At 47.1% G+C, this 21452-nt stretch overlaps 1 protein-coding gene across 2 annotated transcripts in view; it reads left to right on the top strand.

Annotated features, from left to right (window-relative positions):
* Nucleotides 1–21452, top strand: part of egln3 (egl-9 family hypoxia-inducible factor 3) — a 108700-nt gene that overhangs the window by 74307 nt on the left and 12941 nt on the right. For both annotated transcript variants that reach the window (XM_072488547.1, XM_072488556.1), the window contains exons 2-3: nt 10167–10286; nt 13549–13685. In XM_072488547.1, the coding sequence (XP_072344648.1) occupies nt 10167–10286; nt 13549–13685 (257 nt within the window). The remainder of the gene's footprint in view (nt 1–10166; nt 10287–13548; nt 13686–21452) is intronic.

The raw sequence follows: 21452 nt of genomic DNA, 5'->3' as shown, positions 1-21452 counted from the left end.
TACCTATCAGCTTTATTCGAATCAGTAATATCCACATGTCCTGTGGCCATTTCATTTGTTTAGCTACCTTCTCAAATGAAATGAAAAAGGCTTCCACCTCCTTCTCGTCAAACCTTGGCAATGCTTGGACATATTTAAATAGATTCCCACCAAGCCTTCGACTTTGACTCTCTTTCTCCCTATCCTCATCACTATTCTCCAACTGTACGTTTCCATTTACATCTGAAAATTTTAACTGACTGTCATGTTTCATGGTCATTTTCTGAAGTTCAAACTCTCTCTCTTAAGCTTTTTCCCTGATTTGTATCTCCCTTTCTCTTTCTTTTTGTTCTGCCAGGGCTATTCTGTCTGTTTTCCTTTCTTTCCTCTCTTCCTCTCTCTCTCTTTCCCTTTCTTTTTCGTCTCTCTCTCTTTCGTCTTGAATTCTTTCTCATGTTCCATTTGTTTAATTTGCAACTGAATCTTTGCTATTTCCAATGAGTCAGACTGTATCTCAGGCAACTTTAAATGCTTAGCCGCCACCATAATTACCTCATCTTTTTGCATTTTGTCAGGTAATGTTAACTGCAATGTTTTTGCCAAATCTCACAGTCTGCTTTTAGTCACTGTCCGTAAGATACTACTTGTGACCGTCTCCACCCCCAAAAACTTCAGAGCCTCTGAAAGAGCCATTCTCCACAACACACTCCCTACTTAAATTAAAATACCACACCTGAAAAGCAACCACAATATGCTCACCCCTCACTGTCTTTAAGTTCACTAAGCCAATCCAATAGATAGACTTTTATCCTCCTCGAGCCCCCAATTTGTTATGGGCCAGAGTTTAAAGAACCCCATAGTGTATCATGGAGTTCTCCTGACCCACAACTTTTAATAGATTGTGGTATGAGGAGCACACGACCCACGCTATAGGTGTGGCACAGCAGAATTAGAAACGTATTTTTTAAAGCAAAACGATGTTTATTTTATGAATTCAAGTTAACCTTTTTAAAACATACAGTGAACATCTTAGCAACCATTAATTAAAATATAACCCCCAAAGAATACAACACTAAGTAATCCTTTGTAACTTCCCACACAATATCCAGAAGACGGAAAAAACACCTTTAAACAGAAGCATATTAGGTTTACATTCACTACTGAACATTTATAATTCTGAATTCACCAAATGATCAAGAGATAGTTTTTTGATGGCAGAGAGAACAGCAGTACACCAGCTTGGTCTGTCTTCAGCTCCAACACTGAAAACGAAACCAGAACACACCCTGCAGCCTGCTCAAAACGAAAGTAAAAAGCTGACAGACAGCCCAGCTCCACCCACTCTCTGACATCACTTCAGTAGTAAACACCCATTTCTTAAAGGTACTCTCACTACAGATATTTATATACATAACAATTTATAAACACCCATTTCTTAAAGGTACTCACTACAGATATTTATATACGCACCCATTTATAAACATCCATTTCTTAAAGGTACTCTCACATGACTGGTCTGATTAGTAAGTTTGCAGACGACACAAAGGTTGGTGGAATTGCGGATAGCGATGTGGACTGTCAGAGGATACAGCAGGATTTAGATTGTTTGGAGACTTGGGTGGAGAGATGGCAGATGGCGTTTAATCCGGACAAATGTGAGGTAATGCATTTTGGAAGGTCTAATGCAGGTAGGGAATACAAAGTGAATGGTAGAACCCTCGAGGATTGAAAGTCGGAGAGATCTAGGTGTACAGGTCCACAGGTCACTGAAAGGGGCAACACAGGTTGAGAAGGTAGTCAAGAAGGCATACGGCATGCTTGCCTTCATTGGCCGGGCATAGAGTATAAGAATTGGCAAGTCATGTTGCAGCTGTATAGAACCTTAGTTAGGCCACACTTGGAGTATAGTGTTCAATTCTGGTCGCCGCACTACCAGAAGGATGTGGAGGCTTTAGAGAGGGTGCAGAAGAGATTTACCAGAATGTTGCCTGGTATGGAGGGCATTAGCTATGAGGAGCGGTTGAATAAACTCGGTTTGTTCTCACTGGAACGACGGAGGTTGAGGGACGACCTGATAGAGGTCTACAAAATTTTGAGGGGCATAGACAGAGTGGATAGTCAGAGGCTTTTCCCCAGGGTAGAGGGGTCAATTACTAGCGGGCATAGGTTTAAGGTGAGAGGGGCAAGGTTTAGAGTAGATGTACGAGGCAGGTTTTTTACAAGAGGGTAGTGGGTGCCTGGAACTCTCTACCGGAGGAGGTGGTGGAAGCAGGGACGATAGTGGCATTTAAGGGGCATCTTGACAAATACATGAATAGGATGGGAATAGAGGGATACGGACCCAGGAAGTGTAGAAGATTGTAGTTTAGTCGGGCAGCATGGTCGGCACGGGCTTGGAGGGCCGAAGGGCCTGTTCCTGTGCTGTACTTTTCTTTGTTCTTTGTTCTTGACACTAGGATCACTCTTATCCTTGTCCACCAGCACTTTAAAACTTACTGAATTGTGGTCACTGTTCCCGAAATGCTCCCCGACTGAAACGTCTACCACCTGGCCGGGCCTATTCCCCAATTACAGGTCCAGTATAACCCCTTCCCTAGTTGGGCTATCTATATATTGTTTTAGGAAGCTTTCCTGGATGCTCCTTCCAAACTCTGCCACATCCAAGCCCCTAGCACTAAGTGAGTCCCAGTCAATATTGAGGAACTTAAAGTCTCCCATCACAATAACCCTGTTGCTTTTACTCCTTTCCAAAATCTGTCTACCTATCTCTCCTCTATCTCCTGCTGGGTGGCCTGTAGTGAACCCCCAACATTGTGACTACACACTTCTTATTCCTGATCTCTACCCATATAGCCTCGCTGCCCCCTGAGGTGTCCTCCTGCAGTACCGCTGTGATATTCTCCTTAACCAGTAGCGCAACTCCTCCACCCCTTTTACATCCCCCTCTATCCTGCCTGAAACATCTAAAACCTGGGACGTTAAGCTGCCAATCCTGTCTTTCCCCCAACCAGGTCTCTGTAATGGCAACAACATCATAGTTCCAAGTTCAAATCCAAGCTCTAAGTTCATCTGCCTTACCTCTTATACTTCTTGCATTAAAACATATGCACTTCAGGCCACCAGTCCCGCTATTTTCAGCAACATCTCCCTGTCTGCTCTTCCTCCGAGCCATACTGGCCCTATTCCCTCAAGTTCCTAAGTTTTTCACCTTCTGACCTATTGCTCTGGTACCCACCCCCTCTGTCATACTAGTTTAAACAATGTTCTGTTCAAGTAACAGAGCTGCAACAGCTATATCTTTGCTTGAAGCGAGGAGGTAGACCTGGAGACAGACGGCAGTACTTTTTGAGCGGGTGAGAAGACCCCAAGATAGACATCAGTGCCTAAAAGCAGAAGTGAGAAAGATCCGGAGTCGGACAGCAGCATCTAAAAGAGTTATCCAATCCATGGCTCCAGACGGTAACTCAGGGTCCCAGGTACGATTCCCGGCTTGGGTCACTGCCTGTGTGGAGTCTGCATGTTCTCCCCATGTCTGCGTGGGTTTCCTCCGGGTGCTCCGGTTTCCTCCCACAAGTCCCGAAAGACATGCTTGTTCGGCGAATTGGACATTCTGAATTCTCCCTCCGTGTACCCGAACAGGCGCCGGAATGTGGCGATAAAGATTAAAAGATAATAGAACAGACCGGCCACAGTGAGAAAAAAGCGAATAGTGACATCCCAGGGAAACGGGTAGTTTGATTGGTGAGCATTTTTCGAATTTACCTTTCAAAATTCGAGTGATTGTGAGGTTTTATTAGTAGAAATGTTTAGTAATAATAGCAAAACTGATTTGCTGATGAATGTTTCTGTCTTATCTTAACCTAGGTAGTTCCAATCGGGGTATGTAGAACATATATTGAAATAATATTAGCACAGGCAGGACTAGTCATTAATTAAAATCTAATCAGTAAAATAATTAATTCAGCACCAAGTTGCAGTGCAGGCGATGTGTGGCGGCCGGAAAATGTTTTTAAAAAGAAAATATTTGCTCATGGGATGTGGGTGTCATTGGCTAGACCAGTATTTATTACTAATTGCCCTTGAGATGGTGGTGGTGGTGGTGAGCTGCCACCTTGAACAGCTGAAGTCCACGTAGTGTAGGTAAACCCACAGTGCTGTTAGAAAAGATGTTCCGGTTTCCGGGTGCGGCGATGACCAGCTAAGTCGCACGTTTCGGCAGCTCCCGTTGGAACGGACTTTTGGGCTCTTGATAAGAGCCCCAACGGCAATTTTAAACGGCCAAAATCACTGTGCGGTGAAATAGAAGGGAATCCCCCCCGGATATTGATGGAAAAAGGAGAGGATAGCGGCAGGATTGCAGTGGATCCTTCGGAGCAGCGGCAAGAAAGGGAAGCTCGAAGCAAGATGGCGTCGGAAGGTGGCCGTTCGATATGGGGCCCGGAGCAACAAGAGTTCCTGCGGCGCTGTGTGGAAGAGCTGACGAAGGAGATGTTGGCCCCGATGCTACAGGCGATTGAAGTGCTAAAGGAGGCGCAGAGGACCCAGGAGCTGGAGCTTCGGGTCGTGAAGGCAAAGGCTGCTGAAAATGAAGATGAAATTCAGGGCCTGGTGGTGAAGACAGAGACGCACGAGGCGCAGCACAAGAGGCGTGTGGAGAGGTTGGAAGCCCTGGAGAATAATTCGAGGAGGAAGAATTTAAGAGTCTTGGGTCTTCCCGAGGGCGCAAAGGGGGCGGACGTCGGGGCATATGTGAGCACGATCCTTCACTCGCTAATGGGATCGGAGGCCCCGACGGGCCCTTTGGAGGTGGAGGGAGCTTATCGAGTTATGGCGCGAAGACCAAGGGCAGGAGAAATACCTCGAGCCATAGTGGTGAGGTTTCACCGCTATAGTGACAGAGAGATGGTCCTAAGATGGGCGAAGAAAACTCTGAGCTGCAGGTGGGAGAACGCGGTGATCCGCGTATACCAGGATTGGAGTGCGGAGGTGTTTCAATCGGGCTAAGGCGGTGCTTCACAAAAAGGTGAAATTTGGAATGCTGCAACCGGCGAGACTGTGGGTCACATACCAAGGGAAGCACCACTACTTTGAGACGGCAGGAGAGGCGTGGACATTCATAGTGGACGAGAAGCTGGAATAGTCTGGCGAGAGAAAGAGCTTCTGGGACAAAGTGGTGGGATGACTATGTGGGACGAGGAAGGGGGGGGGGATGATTTTTCAATTGTTAACTCTTTAATCCTGTAAATTTTCTCTCTTCCCTTCGTTTGGGGGGGGGGGCGGGGGGGGGGGGGGGGAGGAGAGTATGAGGAACTGTGGGCGCCGGTGGGTAGGAAAGCGGGGCTGAGTGGGAAACGCGGGCCTCGTTCCCGCGCTATGGTAGTTATGGCGGGAACAGGGACGCAGGAAGGTGGGGGCCTCGCACAGTGAGAGGCCGAGGGCAAACGGGGAAGCCGAGGTCAGCCAGAGTTCGCTGACTTCTGGGAGCAACATGGGGGGTGTAATTAGGCTAGAGGGGGATCTAGCGGAGGGGGGGGGGGGAGGGAGCTAACTGGGTTGCTGCTGCTAAGGGGAAGGGGGAGCTGTTATGGGGCGGGGTGGTCAAGACGGGAGGGCACAGTCGGTGGGATATACGGGTACGTGGGAACCGGGTGAGGAGCTGGGGTAAAAAAGGGGATGGCTAGTCGACAAGGGGGGGGGGGTAAAGAGCCCCCCAACCCGGTTGATCACATGGAACGTGAGAGGGCTGAATGGGCCGATTAAAAGGGCGCGGGTACTCGCACACCTAAAGAAATTAAAGGCAGATGTGGTTATGTTGCAGGAGACGCACCTGAAATTGACAGATCAGGTCAGACTACGCAAAGGATGGGTGGGACAGGTGTTTCATTCGGGTTTGGATGCGAAGAATAGGGGTGTGGCTATTTTAGTGGGGAAACGGGTACTGTTTGAGGCAAAGATCATAGTGGCGGACAGTGGGGGTAGATACGTGATGGTGAGTGGCAGACTGCAAGGGGAGGCGGTCGTTCTGGTGAACGTGTACGCCCCGAACTGGGATGATGCAAACTTCATGAGGCGTATGTTGGGGCGTATCCCGGACCTGGAGGCGGGAAAGTTGGTAATGGGGGGAGATTTCAATACAGTGCTTGATCCAGGGCTGGACCGGTCGAGGTCCAGGACCGGGAGCAGGCCGGCAGCGGCCAAGGTGCTTAAGGACTTCATGGAGCAGATGCGAGGAGTAGACCCTTGGAGATTTATCAGACCTAGGAGGTAAGGAGTTCTCATTCTTCTCCCATGTTCACAAGGTATATTCACAGATAGACTTTTTTGTCCTGGGAAGGGCACTGATTCCGAAGGTGACAGGGACGGAGTACACGGCCATAGTCATCTCGGACCACGCTCCACACTGGGTAGATCTGGAGGTAGGAGAGGAAAAGGAACAGCACCCACTCTGGAGAATGGATATGGGCCTGTTGGCGGATGAGGGGATATGTCTAAGGGTGAGGGGGTGTATCGAAAGGTACTTGGAGCTTAATGACAATGGAGAGGTTCAGGTGGGAGTGGTCTGGGAGGAGTTGAAGGCGGTGGTCAGAGGGGAACTGATATCCATAAGAGCACATTAAGGAAAGCAAGAGAGTAAAGAAAGGGAGCGATTGCTGAGAGAACTTCTGAGGGTGGACAGGCAATATGCAGAGGCACCGGAGGAGGGACTGTACAGGGAAAGACAAAGGTTACATGTGGAATTTGACCTGCTGACCACGGGTAAGGCAGAGGCACAGTGGAGGAGGGCACAGGGAGTGCAGTATGAGTATGGAGAGAAGGTGAGTCGGTTACTGGCCCAACAATTGAGGAAGAGGGGAGCGGCGAGGGAGATAGGTGGGGTGAGGGATGAGGAGGGAGAGACGGAACGGGGAGCGGAGAGAGTGAATGGGGTGTTTAAGATATTCTATGAGAGGTTGTATAAGGCTCTGCCCCCGGAAGGGAAGGAGGGAATGATGCATTTCCTGGGTCAGCTGGAATTCCCGAAGGTGGAGGAGCAGGAGAGGGCGGGACTGGGAGCACAGATTGATGTGGAGGAGGTGGTAAAGGGGATTGGGAGCATGCAGGCGGGGAAGGCCCCAGGACCGGATGGGTTCCTGGTGGAATTTTATGGGAAATATATAGACCTACTGGCCCCGCTTTTGACGAGAACCTTTAATGAGGCCAGGGAAAGGGGGAAGTTGCCCCCGACTATGTCGGAGGCGACAATATCGTTACTTTTGAAGAAGGATAAAGACCCGCTGCAGTGTGGGTCCTACAGGCCCATTTCCCTTTTAAATGTAGATGCTAAGCTCCTGGCCAAGGCAATGGCGACGAGGATAGAGGATTGTGTCCCGGGGGTGGTCCATGAGGATCAAACTGGGTTCATTAAAGGGAGACAGCTGAACACGAACATACGGAGGCTGCTGGGGGTGATGATGATGCCCCCACCAGAGGGGGAGGCGGAGATAGTGGTGGCGATGGATGCCGAGAAAGCATTTGACAGGGTCGAGTGGGACTACCTGTGGGAAGTGTTGAGATTTGGTTTCGGTGAAGGGTTCATTGGATGGGTACAGCTGCTATATAGGGCCCCGGTGGCAAGTGTGATCACGAACAGGCAGAGGTCTGACTACTTCCGTCTTTATAGAGGGACGAGGCAGGGGTGTCCCCTGTCTCCGTTACTGTTTGCATTGGTAATTGAGCCCCTGGCCATAGCACTGAGGGGCTCCAGGAAGTGGAGGGGAGTACTCAGGGGAGGAGAAGAACACCGGGTATCATTGTATGCAGATGATTTACTGCTGTATGTTGCGGATCCGGTGGAGGGATGCCTGAGATAATGCAGACGCTCGGGGAGCTTGGGGAATTCTCGGGATACAAATTGAACATGGGGAAGAGTGAATTGTTTGTGGTACATCCGGGGGAGCAGAGCAGGGGAATAGAGGATTTACCGCTGAGGAGGGTAACAAGGGATTTCCGGTACTTGGGGATCCAGATAGCCAGGAGTTGGGGAACCTTACATAGGCTTAATTTAACACAATTGGTGGAACAGATGGAGGAGGATTTTAAGAGATGGGACATGGTGCCCCTGTCACTGGTGGGGAGGGTGCAGGCGGTCAAAATGGTAGTCCTCCCGAGATTCCTTTTTGTGTTTCAGTGCCTCCCGGTGAGGGTCACGAAGGCTTTTTTCAAGAAGATCGAGAAAAGCGTTATGAGTTTTGTGTGGGCTGGGAAGACCCCAAGAGTGAGGAGGGGGTTCTTGCAGCGTAGCAGGGAGAGGGGGGGACTGGCACTACCGAGCTTAAGTGAGTACTATTGGGCCGTCAATATTTCAATGGTGTGTGAGTGGATGGGAGAAGTGGAGGGAGCGGCGTGGAAGAGATTGGAGATGGCGTCCTGCAAAGGAACCAGCCTACAAGCACTGGTCACGGCACCGCTGCCGTTCTCCCCGAAGAAATACACCACAAGTCCAGTGGTGGCAACACTGAAAATTTGGGGGCAGTGGAGACGGCATAGGGGAATGACGGGAGCCTCGGTGCGGTCCCCGATAAGAAATAATCATAGGTTTGCCCCGGGGAGAATAGATGGGGGATTTGGAGCATGGCAGAGAGCTGGGATTGTGCAACTGAGGGATCTGTTCTTGGACGGGACGTTTGCGAGCCTGGGAGCGCTGACGGAAAAATATGGGTTGCCCAAGGGAATGAATTTCGATACATGCAACTGAGGGCTTTTGCGAGGCAACAGGTGAGGGAATTCCCGCAGCTCCCGACGCAGGAGATTCAGGATAGAGTGATCTCAGGGACATGGGTGGGGGATGGTAGGGTGTCCGATATATACAGGGAAATGAGAGACGAGGGGGAGAACATGGTGGATGAGCTGAAGGGAAAATGGGAGGAAGAGCTGGGGGAAGAGATTGAAGAGGGGCTGTGGGCAGATGCCCTACGTCGGGTAAACTCTTCGTCCTCGTGCGCCAGGCTTAGCCTGATACAATTTAAGGTTTTACACAGGGCACATATGACCGGCGCAAGGCTCAGTAAATTTTGCGGGGCAGAGGATAGGTGTGGGAGATACTCGAGAAGCCCAGCAAACCACACCCACATGTTTTGGTCATGCCCGGCACTGCAGGGGTTCTGGGTGGGGGTGGCGAAGGTGCTTTCAAAGGTGGTGGGGGTCCGGGTCGAGCCAGGCTGGGGGCTGGCTATATTCGGGGTTGCAAAAGAGCCGGGAGTGCAGGAGGCGAGAGAGGCTGATGTTTTGGCCTTTGCGTCCCTAGTAGCCCGGCGAAGGATACTGTTTATGTGGAAGGAAGCCAAGCCTCCGGGCGTGGAGACCTGGATAAACGACATGGCAGGGTTTATAAAACTGGAACGGATAAAGTTTGCACTAAGGGGTTCGGCTCAGGGGTTCACCAGATTGTGGCAACCGTTCATCAATTCCCAAAGACCCTGGGATCTCCTGTGCATGCTTCAGCTAGGGAAGGGGCTGCACATAATGTGGTTTGGAGTGTTTTATGTTGGTAATCTGAACTATGCATGCGCCAGCCATGAAGGGGCCACATGCGCAGTTCTGATTTTTTACAATGGTTAGGCCCATGCACATGCGCCTTGCCAATATAAATCCGAACTCTGCGCATGTGTGCCTCATTCCCAGCCGGTGCATGTATGGGAGGCCTGAGATACATTGTGACTTGGAGTTGCAAACTGTGGAGCTGAAAACTAAGATTAAATTTACTTTATTTTCATTAATGTTTAATCATTTTGAATCTTATTTTGTGGCACACTTGTGGAGCCGCCGCAACACATCAGTTGGGAGCCTCTAGCCTCAAGAACAGGCTATTTTAGATCTAAGTGTTGAGCAATGAAAAAGGGCTAATTAATAATCTTGTAAAGGAGTTTCTAAAGGCTCAAAATCACGATTAACAGCTTTTTTACACAGCGGGTGGTTAGGAATGCACAACAGGAAATTGAATAAGCACCTGAAGTGAGAAGAAGTTTGCAGGGGTGTAGGATTGGCTGATTTTGCCCTTGCAAAGAGCTGGTACAAACCCAATGGGTTGAATGGCCTCCTTATGTGCTGTAACTATTCTATGATTCTATCCATACATTGTTGCTGACTAATGTATAACTAATAATGAAGAAAAATTGCTTGCAAGTAAACTTTTTTCCGTTCCTTTTCAGGCAATGGTAGCCTGCTACCCAGGGGATGGGACAGGGTATGTTCGACATGTTGACAACCCAACTGGTGATGGTCGTTGTGTGACGTGTATTTATTACCTGAATAAAAACTGGGATGCAAAGGTATGAAATATTCCTTTCCTCCTCGGAAAATTGGAAGAAAGCTGCTCTAAACAATTTGTTTATGCGGATTTTATTTGTATTATTTCAGACAGCACTTTCAAACGGAACAGACTTATAAAGTTATTAAAAAGGTCTATTATTATTCATTTTGGGGCTGGTTTAGGACAGGGCTAAATAGCTGGCTTTTAAAGCAGACCAAGGCAGGCTAGCAGTGCGGGTTCAATTCCCATACCAGCCTCCCCAAACAGGCGCCGGAATGTGGTGACTAGGGGCTTTTCACAGTATCTTCAATTGAAGCCTACTTGTGAGAATAAGCGATTTTCTTTTCATATTTCATTTCATTTTCATGTTGTGTCATATAAGTAGCTGCATCAGCAACTGTACTTTCAAGACTATTTTGAAAGTGTTGGATACAGTTCTGAATTGCATCATACAGTAAACAATTTATTTGATGGTAACACAGGTTGAATGCATCAACTCAGGAGCTAACGATTCATGATATCTTGGTTAAAACCCATTTGCCCCAACACACCGTGCTGAAACTTTGATTTCCATTATATTGCTGCAGGGAAAAATGCAGCCGAAATCAGGAAAGTTAAGTTAGAGATTGTCATCAGTATTTTACCCTTGCACAGTGTGTACCGATCACCAATCCTAGTGTTGCTGAATGTTTTAAAACCAATCACACTATCCTTGTGATGATCATGGTAATAGAAAGAAGGACAAAACGTGATCAGGTAATCTAACTTTAATATCCCATTTTGTTCAGATGACATTGTTTGTTCATGAAATGGCACATGGGGCAGCATGGTAGCACGGTGGTTAGCACTGTTGCTTCACAGTGCAGAGTTCCAGATACGATTCCGGCTTGGGTCACTATCTGTGCGGAGTCTGCACGTTCTCCTCGTGTCTGTGTGGATTTCCTCCGGGTGCTGCCGGTTTCCTCCCACAAGTCCCGAAAGACGTGCTTGTTAGGTAATTTGGACATTCTGAATTCTCCCGCTGTGTACCCAAACAGGTGCCAGAATGTGGCGACTAGGGGCTTTTCACAATTTCAAGCCTACTTGTGACAAAGATTATTATTATTTGGGGAGCCTTTCAGTTGCCGACCGTCCATTTCTCACTTTCAAAACAATTGACATTTGTAAATCTGAGGAGGATCTTGTGCTTGTATTTGCCAGCTTCAAACAACTTTCAAAAAGGCAAGAGGTTGTTTGTGTAAACCAAGATCCTGTGCCTATTGTAAAGATCCTAATTGAAAATTTCAAGCTGAAATGTGTAAAGCATGCATGTTGCGTTCCAGTTCCACTTTCTTTCTTTCTCCAGGTGTTGAAGACTGCTGGAGATCTCCCCTAAAAAAGTCACTTTCATGTTTTCTAAATTTTTTTGTGGGCCAGGAAGAGCAGCATTACTGTAAAGTTGCATGTGTGTGTGCACACACAGCATCCCAAATATGCCATGCCAGCTGGCGTTCAGTGGCTGGATGATCTTCCTCCTCACTGAAGTGACAGGCTGCAGTGATGTGCCCACTTGTGAAGGAACGGAGTGTACTGTAAATTTGCTGATGACACTTAAGATGGATAGGAAAATAAGATGTCAAGAGGAGGTAAAGGATCTGCAAAAGACTGTATATAGGCAGGTGGATAAAAATATGGCAGGTGAAGTATAATGTGGGAAATTGTGATCTTGTTCACTTTGGCAGGAAGAATAGAAAAGTAGTATACTCTTCAAATGATGAGGTTGTAGAGCCCAATGGTCTAGATGGATCAGGATTACCTAGTACATGAATCACAAATGTATGCAAGTACAGCAAGATATTAGGGAGGCATATGGAATGTTGGCATTTCCTTCAGGGAAAATGCAATATAAAAGTAGGAAATACTGCAGCTGTACAGGGCCTGGGTGAGATCATGTCAGGAATGCTATGTACAGTTTTGGTCTCCTTGTTTGAAAAAGGATATAATTGCATTAGACGCAATTTGGAGAAGGTTCACTCAACTCATTTCTGGGATTAAGGATTTATCTTATGAAGAAAGGTTAAATAGGTATGGCCTATCTGCACTGAAGTTTAGAAAAATGATGGATGATCTTACTGAAGATTTGAGGGGTACTTAACAGGGTGGATATCAGGAGGATATTTCCTCTGGTTGGGGAGGCTAGAACTAGGGGGCACAGTTTAAGAATAGGAGGTCTCCTTTTCAAGACTAAGATGAGAATTTTTTTCCATTCAGAGGATGTGCAATTCTTTCCCCAGAAAGCAGTGGAGGCTGGGTCATTGAATTTACTCATGCGGAGCTAGGTAGTTCTTGGATAGACAACAGAATCAAAGGTTATAGGAAAGAGACAGGAAAGTGGAGTTTAGATCACAATCAGATCAGTCACGATTTGGCAGTACCTTTCAAACCCACTACCATCTAGAAGGACATGGGCAGCAGATACATGGGACTACCACAACCAGGAGGTTCCCATCCAAGTCACTCACCATCCTGATTTGGAAACATTTTGCTGTTCCTTCATTGTTGCTAGGTCAAAATCCTGGAATTCCCTCCCAAACAGGAGTATCTGGGACTGCAGCAGTTCAAAAAGGCAACTCCCCACCATCTTCTGAAGGGCAGCTCGGGTTGGGGCAATAAATGCTGGCCTAGCCAGCGGCGCCCACATCCTGTAAAACAATAAAATGATTTTATTGAATGCAAAATATGCTTGAAGGACTGAGTGGACTACTCCTACTCCATGTTCTATTTGGCGCCTGCAGCCCACCAAGGAAATTCTGAACGTGCAAGTTTCTTAGTTGCTGAATGCAGTGTTGGCCAAGCAGGATGGGCACACCGCCAATATTGCAGCATTCCTAAAAGTTTCCCCACTATGTATGGACGACCAGAAAAGATCAAGCTATTTTGAAAACGTGATAACTTGCATATTGCCAATGCTTATACTGTCAGGCTCTATCTGAGTTGGAGATCTGCCAGCGCTTGCTATGGCTGATTACTCTTGCTAGAAGACTGTGTACTTATTTCAGGCTATGACCCATGTCTTTATGTATAATGGGAATATATTATATTTTCTATTTAAAAGCACTTTAGATTGGTTTTCATTGTACTTGTTGTTTTACTTCTGTTAACTTTCAGCCATTGTTTCTCTTTAGATAATAGTAATCATAAAAACTATTGTAGCAAAGTGTATTACGATTAAATATGCTAGAATTGCCTTTCAAATGGGATATTTCTTAGCTTATCTATTGAAACTTATGCATTTTTTTCAGGTTGATGGTGGTATTCTTCGAATATTTCCAGAAGGAAAGTCCTATGTAGTTGACGTTGAGCCAATGTTTGATAGATTGTTATTATTCTGGTCTGATCGAAGAAATCCACACGAAGTGCAGCCAGCATATTCTGTCAGGTATGTCCCTGTTCGAATCCCTTTAGAGATAACTGTAACGAAACCATACCAAGATACCCAACCTGCAAAATGTTTAGTGTAGTTTGTCCAGTTGGTTGTCGATAAAACGTCAAAATTATTTTGCAATTCCAAAGCAGAACTGTAATCTATTAGAAAAATTATAGATGCTTGATGGTCCGTTTCAACTGATGATGGTCCACTGAATGCAATTATATTTTTTGATAAATTAAGTAACCCAGAAAAACTATGGGTGGGGGGGGAAAAATAGTCACCAACACATCTCCATTAGTTAGATTTTTAAAGTCTGGCTGCACATTTGTGCTAATAAATTAGCAGCACAGTAGCATTGTGGATAGCACAATTGCTTCACAGCTCCAGGGTCCCAGGTTCGATTCCGGCTTGGGTCACTGTCTGTGCGGAGTCTGCACATCCTCCCCGTGTGTGCGTGGGTTTCCTCCGGGTGCTCCGGTTTCCTCCCACAGTCCAAAGATCTGCAGGTTAGGTGGATTGGCCATGATAAATTGCCCTTAGTGTCCAAAATTGCCCTTAGTGTTGGGTGGGGTTACTGGGTTATGGGGATAGGGTGTAGGTGTTGAACATGGGTAGGGTGCTCTTTCCAAGAGCCGGTGCCGACTCGATGGGCCGAATGGCCTCCTTCTGCACTGTAAATTCTATGATATGATATGAAATTGGTGGCCAAGAGGTTCATGCTTATTCCTGGTCTAGGTCAAATGTGCGTTCACAGTTTCTGGTTAGTAACGTCAGTGGTACCCTGTTATAGACTGTGAAAGCCAAAACTCTATTCAGAGGTCCCCAAAAGTCAAAACTCAGAACTTTAATTTTTTCATTAGGATTTGAGCATTGAAAGAAATTTTACACAAATATTACTGTACAACTGAGCACTTGAAACCCTTGACATCGGGGCGGCAGAGTAGCACAGTGGTTAGCACTGTTACTTCACAGCACCAGGGTCCTAGGTTTGATTCCTGGCTTGGGTCACTGTGCGGAGTCTGTACGTTCTCCCCGTGTCTGCGTGAGTTTCCTCCGGGTGCTGAATTCTCCCTCAGTGTATCCGAACAGGCGCCGGAGTGTGGCAACCAGGGGCTTTTCACAGTAACTTCAATGCAGTGTTAATGTAACCCTATTTGTGACAATAAAGATTATTATTATACGTAGGCCAGATATGAGGATTCACCAAGTTATAGGAATGATCCCAGATATCATTGAGATAATGATGAGATTCAAAAGAAGGTATGGGAATGAAAATAATATTGCTCGCAACTTCCAATAGCCTTTGCTGCTGTCTGAACTTGGTCTAAATCAGACCAGTGGTCCTTTGGTCAATTCAACCAGAAGAGGGCTCATCAGGATTCCATCAAGAATCTGCATCCCTTTATGCTGATTATCTGCTGTTATATATTTCTAATCCAGGCTCCTCAGTGGAGGACTTAATGGGACTGCTTAGGAGATTCAGGACTTTTTCAACTGCAAGTTAAATTTGAGGAAAAGTGAGCATTTTGTAGTGTCTTCTCCAGGGGCAGGAGCTGAGGGGGGGGGGGGGGGGGGCAGGGGGTTGCCATTTCGAGTGGCAACAACCCACTTTAGGGATCTGGGAGTGCAGGTGACTCGGGACTGGGCTTGGGTCCATAAATTGAACTTTACAAGTTTGGTGAACAGGGTTAAGGAGGATTTACTGAAGTAGGTTAACCTTCCCTTATCATTGGCAGGCCAGGTGCAGGCGGAACTGTCTCCATATTTTCAGCGTGGCCATCACTACTGGACTCTCCAAATACCTCCCTGGGGCAAACAGAAGCGGCAGGCGATTAAGATGAATATTTAGCCGCGGTTTTTATTGTTGTTATCTTATTGCTGAAGTCATTATTTATGGGGGTGGAGAGGCTGTTTTCATTGCTGGTGTTAGCAAGGATTAGGAGAATGGTGCTCCAGAGAATATGCCAGTCGGGTGGGGGGGACTTAAGTTGGGGGTGGGTTCGAAGTTGATAATCAGTATGAGCCTGGGAGGATGGACGCAAGGTTTTGAGAATGAGAGGAGCAACGGATAGTGGAAATAAAGGATCTGTTTCTAGAGGACACTTTGCGTGTTTGTAGGAGTTGGGGGCGACATTTGAGGTCCTGCGCAGGGAAGGGATTTGGGTATGTGCAGGTGCAGCATTTTGATAAAAGGTTTGTCTGGTGGCACCGTCCTCCTCGTTACTGGAGAGGGTGTTGTCGGTGATTGGGTTTGGAGGACGGACAGTCTCGGCGATTTATGGGAGGATTTTGGAGGAGGATAGGGCGTCTTTGGAGGGAGTTAGGTCCAGCTGGGAAGAGGAGTTTGGGATGGTGCTGGAGGAGGGATTGTGGTGTGAGGTGCTCTGGAGGGCTTTGGGGTCGTTCTTCGGCAACTTAATGGTGATCCTGCATGTAGATTTAAAGCCCAGTCCCCTGGGGACCATAATCGGGGTGTCGGACTGTCAGAGTTGCAGACGGGTGCGGGGGCAAATGCTTTAACCTTTGCCTCTGATCGCTTGTAGGCGGGTCCTGTTGGGGTGGAGCTCAGCTTCACCATCCTGTGCTTCAGTATGCCTGGGGAATTTAATGGAATTCTTGTATTTGGAAATAGTGAAATTTGCTCTGAGGGGGGTGAGTGAGGGGGGCAAGTCCACAAGAAATGGGGGGTCTGTTTGTATTGCATTTCAGGGAGCTGGTTGCTGCTAACTGCTAGTAGGGAGGGGTGCAGGAATGATTTGGGGGGAAGGGGGTCCGGGGGGTTGTTTTGGGTTGGTTTTATTTTGTAAATGTGTGGTTTATGTGTTTAATTGTTTTTTTAAAATATTTTAATTAAAAATCTTAGTACAAAACCTACAAAAACACAGAATTACAATTAAACAGTAAGAATCCCCTCCAGCACCCCCTCTCGTCCCTTACAAAAGTAAAACTTACTCACTAAGTCCCCCACCCACCCTGTTCCTTACCACCCTTCCCATAGCTAACAGTGACCAGCTCTTTAAAGTACAATATAAACGTCTGCCAATATAAACCTTTCCACTGACGCTCTCATGGTAAACTTAACCTTCTTGAGATGTAAAAACTCCATCAAGTCACCCGGCTACACCGAAGCGCTTGGCGGTGTAATCAACCTCCAGCACATCGGGCAAAGACCAGGACAACTGCCCCCGTCTGGAGTTCCGGCACAACCAAAATAATAATAATCGCTTATTTTCACAAGTAGGCTTCAATGAAGTTGCTGTGAAAAGCCCCGAGTCGCCTGTTCGGGGAGGCTGGTATGGGAATTGAACCAGCGCTGCTGGCCTTGTTCTGCATTACAAGTCAGCTGTTTAGCCCACTGTGCTAAACCAGCCCACAAATCACTCAAATAAACCCAGTCACTAGACGGTTAAGTTCTGGAACAAAAACCTTGGGTAAGAATATCGAAAGACACTGGAATAAGAAAGGAAATCTCGGTAAGGTGTTCATTTTAACCGATTGCACTCGGCCCGCCAGGGATAATGGGGGACCGGCCCGCCTTTGCAAGTCCACTTTGACCTTTGCCACCAGATTCATATCAATCAACCTCCTGAGTTTCCCCCACCCAAATATCGAAAATGACTTCCAGCTAGCCAGAACTGCAGTCTCTCTCTCTCTCTCTCTCTCTTCCCCTCCCCTCCCCCCACCGCCTCATCACCACAAAGTATTCACTCTTTCCTATATTTATCTTATAATCGGAAAAGGCCCTAAAATGCTGCAAGACTCCCATAATGTTGACGCTGCCGCATTCCTCATATATAATAGTAATTTGTCAGCGTACAGTGAGACCCTGTGTTCCACCCCACTTCTACCTATTCCTCTCCATGTATTTGAGGATCTCAAGGCCATGGCTACTGACTCTATTGCTCGCACAAAAAGCAAAGGTGACAACGGACATCCCTGCCTGTTACCTCGGTAAAGACGAAAGGGGTCGGAGGGTTCTTTGTTAGTGCAAATGCTGGCAAATGGGGCCATATATAACAGCTACACCCACGCTACAAAGCCCAACCCAAATCTTTCTAAAACCGCAAACCGATAATCCTGCTCTACCCAGTCAAGAATGGGATTATGATCTCCGAGCCCCGGCCCAACTCTCCCCCGAAGCAAGCATCACATTTAACAGTCGTCTCACGTTTGCTGTCAACCTCTGCCCCTTAACAAAACTCTTTTGGCCTTTCCCCACCACCTGTGGCAAACAAGGTTCCAATCTTATTGATAGCACCTTAGCTAACAGTTTTGTGTCCACATTTAGTAGGGATATTGGACGATAGACCCAAAGTCCAAGGTGTGCCCTTGTCTTTTTTCAAAAGCGGGGAAATCAAAGCCTGTTTCGGTGTCTGTGGCAAAGTGCGTTTCTCCAAGGAGTTCCTAAACATCCCTAACAACAGAGAGTGACTAGATCTATGAATTTTTAATAAAATTCCACCAGGAACCAGGCCTTCACCAACTGTCTGTATAAATTTCATCGCCTGCGTAATCTCATCCACTTCTCCTGCACCGTGGGACACTCCAACACACCCAGGAATTCCACCATATTTTTCGCATGTATAACCTGTATAAATTTGGGTAAAAGGTTTTAAATACCTTATTTACCTTCTCCTGATCCGAGATCAGCCCCCCATCCCGTGTCCTAATCTGGATAATCTCCCTCTTAGCCTCTGTCTCTCAGTTGATATGCCAGGAGCCGACTTGCCTTCTCCCCATATTCGTAAATAGCCCCTTTAGCTCGCCTTAGCTGTCATACCACTCTGTCTGTAGTGATCAAATCAAACTGCGTTTGCAGTTTCCTTCTCTTGGGATGGGGTGTCTGCATAGATCTACCTCATCTCCAAGTTTTACCTGCTCCCTCCTCGCCTCCAGTTCTACGTGGACCTTAAAAGATAATAATTTCTCCTCTAATTACAAACTTCAGTGCTTCCCATAGTGTCGAGGGAGAGACCTCCCCATTGTCATTGTTCAGAATATATTCCTTATTAGCCCCTGAGATCCTTGCACAGAACCCAATATTCGTTAGCAGACCCACATCCAGCTGATGTCCCATTTCGATGCCCCTCACATACCCCCAACTCCAGGTCCATCCAATGTCGGGCATGGTCAGAAATGACCACTGCCGAGAACTCCGATTGCTTTACACCTGCCATTAGCGATTGGCTTATGACAAAATAGTCAATCCTGGAATAAACGGAGGAGAAGAACAAGAACTTCTTTTTTTTTTCCCCCGGGCGACCGGACCGCCAGGAATCTGTTTTCCAACCCCCCCCCCCCCCCCCCCCCCCCCCCCAGTTTCTTCCATAAAAGTAATTAATGCTTTTGCTATACCCCTCTGGCCTAGTGATCTTGGCCTAGAACGATATACCCTTGGGTCTAACATAATAAGCTTTTGGGTGTCTTGATCCGGTATCCTTGCCAACAAATGTTTGATGAACATTGTATCATCCCACTTCGGGGCATAAAGGTTCACCAACACCACTGGTGTCCCTTCTAACACCCCTATTACTATAACATACCTCCTTCCCACATCTGCTAATACCTTCTTCGAGCAAAACCAGATTTTATTAATAAGGATCGCCACCCCCTGGGGCCTACTGTTAAATTCCAAATGGAAAACATGGCTCTCCCAAGCCTTCTGAAGCCGCACATGATCTTGCTTGCACATGTGGGTCTCCTGGAGGAATGTCACATCGACTCCCAAGTTCTTTAAATGAGCAAAAACCCACTCTCTTTTGACTGCCCCTCCCCCTCTCCCCCAGGCCCTGCACAGTCCAGGTGACCACCCTTATAGGGGGTCACTTACCCCCTCCCTGCCCCGAGCCTTGAACAGTCATAACCACGCAAAATGTCATAGACTCACCGATGGTACCCAGGCCGTAGGGCCACATAAGATGGTGACCCATCCCACCTGGGTGGTGGACCAGAAAAACATAACTGGTCATTGTCAGTTCTCCCCCTCCCCCAGTCAACAATAGCTATCATCTCTTCAACCCCCTCCCCATCCTTCCCCAAATTTAGGAAAGATATCTTCATCCCCCTGGCATCCCAGGAACAATGAAGCCCATAAAGAAGGAAAATCTTTTTTTTTTAAACCGAATAGAGGAAACAACCCCATCCAAACACCTCCACCATTAACCCAACTCATCCTCATCAACATGAACATTAAAAGCAGTAAAATATTAACATCCCAAACCGACCAACCTCCTGCCCGCATCCCTCAAGCAGTGTCTAGACCATAATCTTTGATCAAGTTCTCCACCTGTTCGGGAGTTTCAAAATAGAAATCTTTTGAGTCAAATGTGACCCTTTAATGTTGCAGGGTACATAACCCCAGATTGCAGTCTTCAATTGGACCGTCTTCACCTTATTAAAGGCCACCTGTCGTTTTTCCAGATGTGTGCCAATGTCCTGGTAAATCCTTACCATGTTGCCAACCCAGTTGATGTTTTGGGCTTCCTTGGCCTACTCCAGGACCCACTCCTTTCCCTAAAAACTATGAAACCGCGCGAGGTGGCTCATTCAATCGCAGTTTCTGCCTCAAGGTCCTGTATGACCTGTCGAGCACCAGCGCAGCAAATACCACATCACTGCTCGTCAATTGGGAAAACTTCAAAGCGGAGTATCGGGTTGGCTTTGAGCCCTCCACTCCCTCAGGCAGACCCATCAGCCTCAGGTTCATGTGCCTGGACCTATTTTCTAAATCATCCAGCTTCACCCTGAAGCCCTTGTTCCTGTCTCCGATTGCCAATTCAGCCTCCAAGGACGGAAGTCTGTCTTTGTGCTGGGATAAGGCCTCCTCCACATTGTTCAGTTTCTCTGCCTGCGTGACTGCCACTTTAATTGTTTTGCTCAGTTGCTGCCTTACCAGATCCAAAGCTTCGTCCACCGTGGTTTTAAATGAAGCCTTCACTTCCTGACCGTGTTTCTTGAAGCGCTCATCCATATCTCCACCAAATTTCTTCAATTTTCTGACTACCACCCTCCTGCCATCATTTGATGCGTCGCTGGGGCTCAACGTTTGCAATTTCACTCCTCTCCCTCTTCAATGTCAGTTTCAACATTGTGTTCTTTGTGGTCAGTTTCACTGCCTGTAAAGTCCGGTTTTAAAAAGATTATTGCGATGGGGCCAACGAGCCCAAGTGCCGTAGCCTGCATGGGAGCTACCCAAGATGCGGCCGCTACTTCATGCCACCACACTGGAAGTCCGTGTTTAATTGTTAAAATGTTAAAATATATTTTTTAAAATCTGCTTTAAGATCAAACTAGTGTTCAAAAATCTGAAATTTAGCTTCAGGTGTTCAGCAGTTGGGGGAAACAAAGTTTGCATTTATTTAGCACCTTATCACATCAAAACGACTTGACAACCAACAAATTTAAAAGTACAGTCCTTATTGTCATATAAGCAAACACAACAGCTAATTTGTTGTCCTGCATTAGTTGAGGCATTTATCCACACACCAAAAACTCCAAAGGTGCAATTTTCTCCAAATTGCACAGTGTATTGGATCAGGTGAGAAAGGCTGTGTGAAACACGCCAGCTTCACAGGCGCCTTTTCTCACCTGATTTAACAACATTCTGCAATTTCAAAGTGCTGGCGAAGATCTCACAGCCGGCTGGAGGAAGCGGGCCCTGAACACATTGGCAATGTCAGGTGCCAATCCCACACACACATCAGGACACATTCAGTCATCAGGTGGACAAGGGCAATCATGGGGCACTGCCAAAGTGCCAGTGGGCAATGCCCAGCC

This window comes from Scyliorhinus torazame, chromosome 2 (genome assembly GCF_047496885.1).
Source record: "Scyliorhinus torazame isolate Kashiwa2021f chromosome 2, sScyTor2.1, whole genome shotgun sequence".
Classification (NCBI taxonomy): domain Eukaryota; kingdom Metazoa; phylum Chordata; class Chondrichthyes; order Carcharhiniformes; family Scyliorhinidae; genus Scyliorhinus; species Scyliorhinus torazame.
The sequence above is the reverse complement of the archived record's forward strand: the minus strand, read 5'-3'. Positions and strand labels throughout refer to the sequence as shown.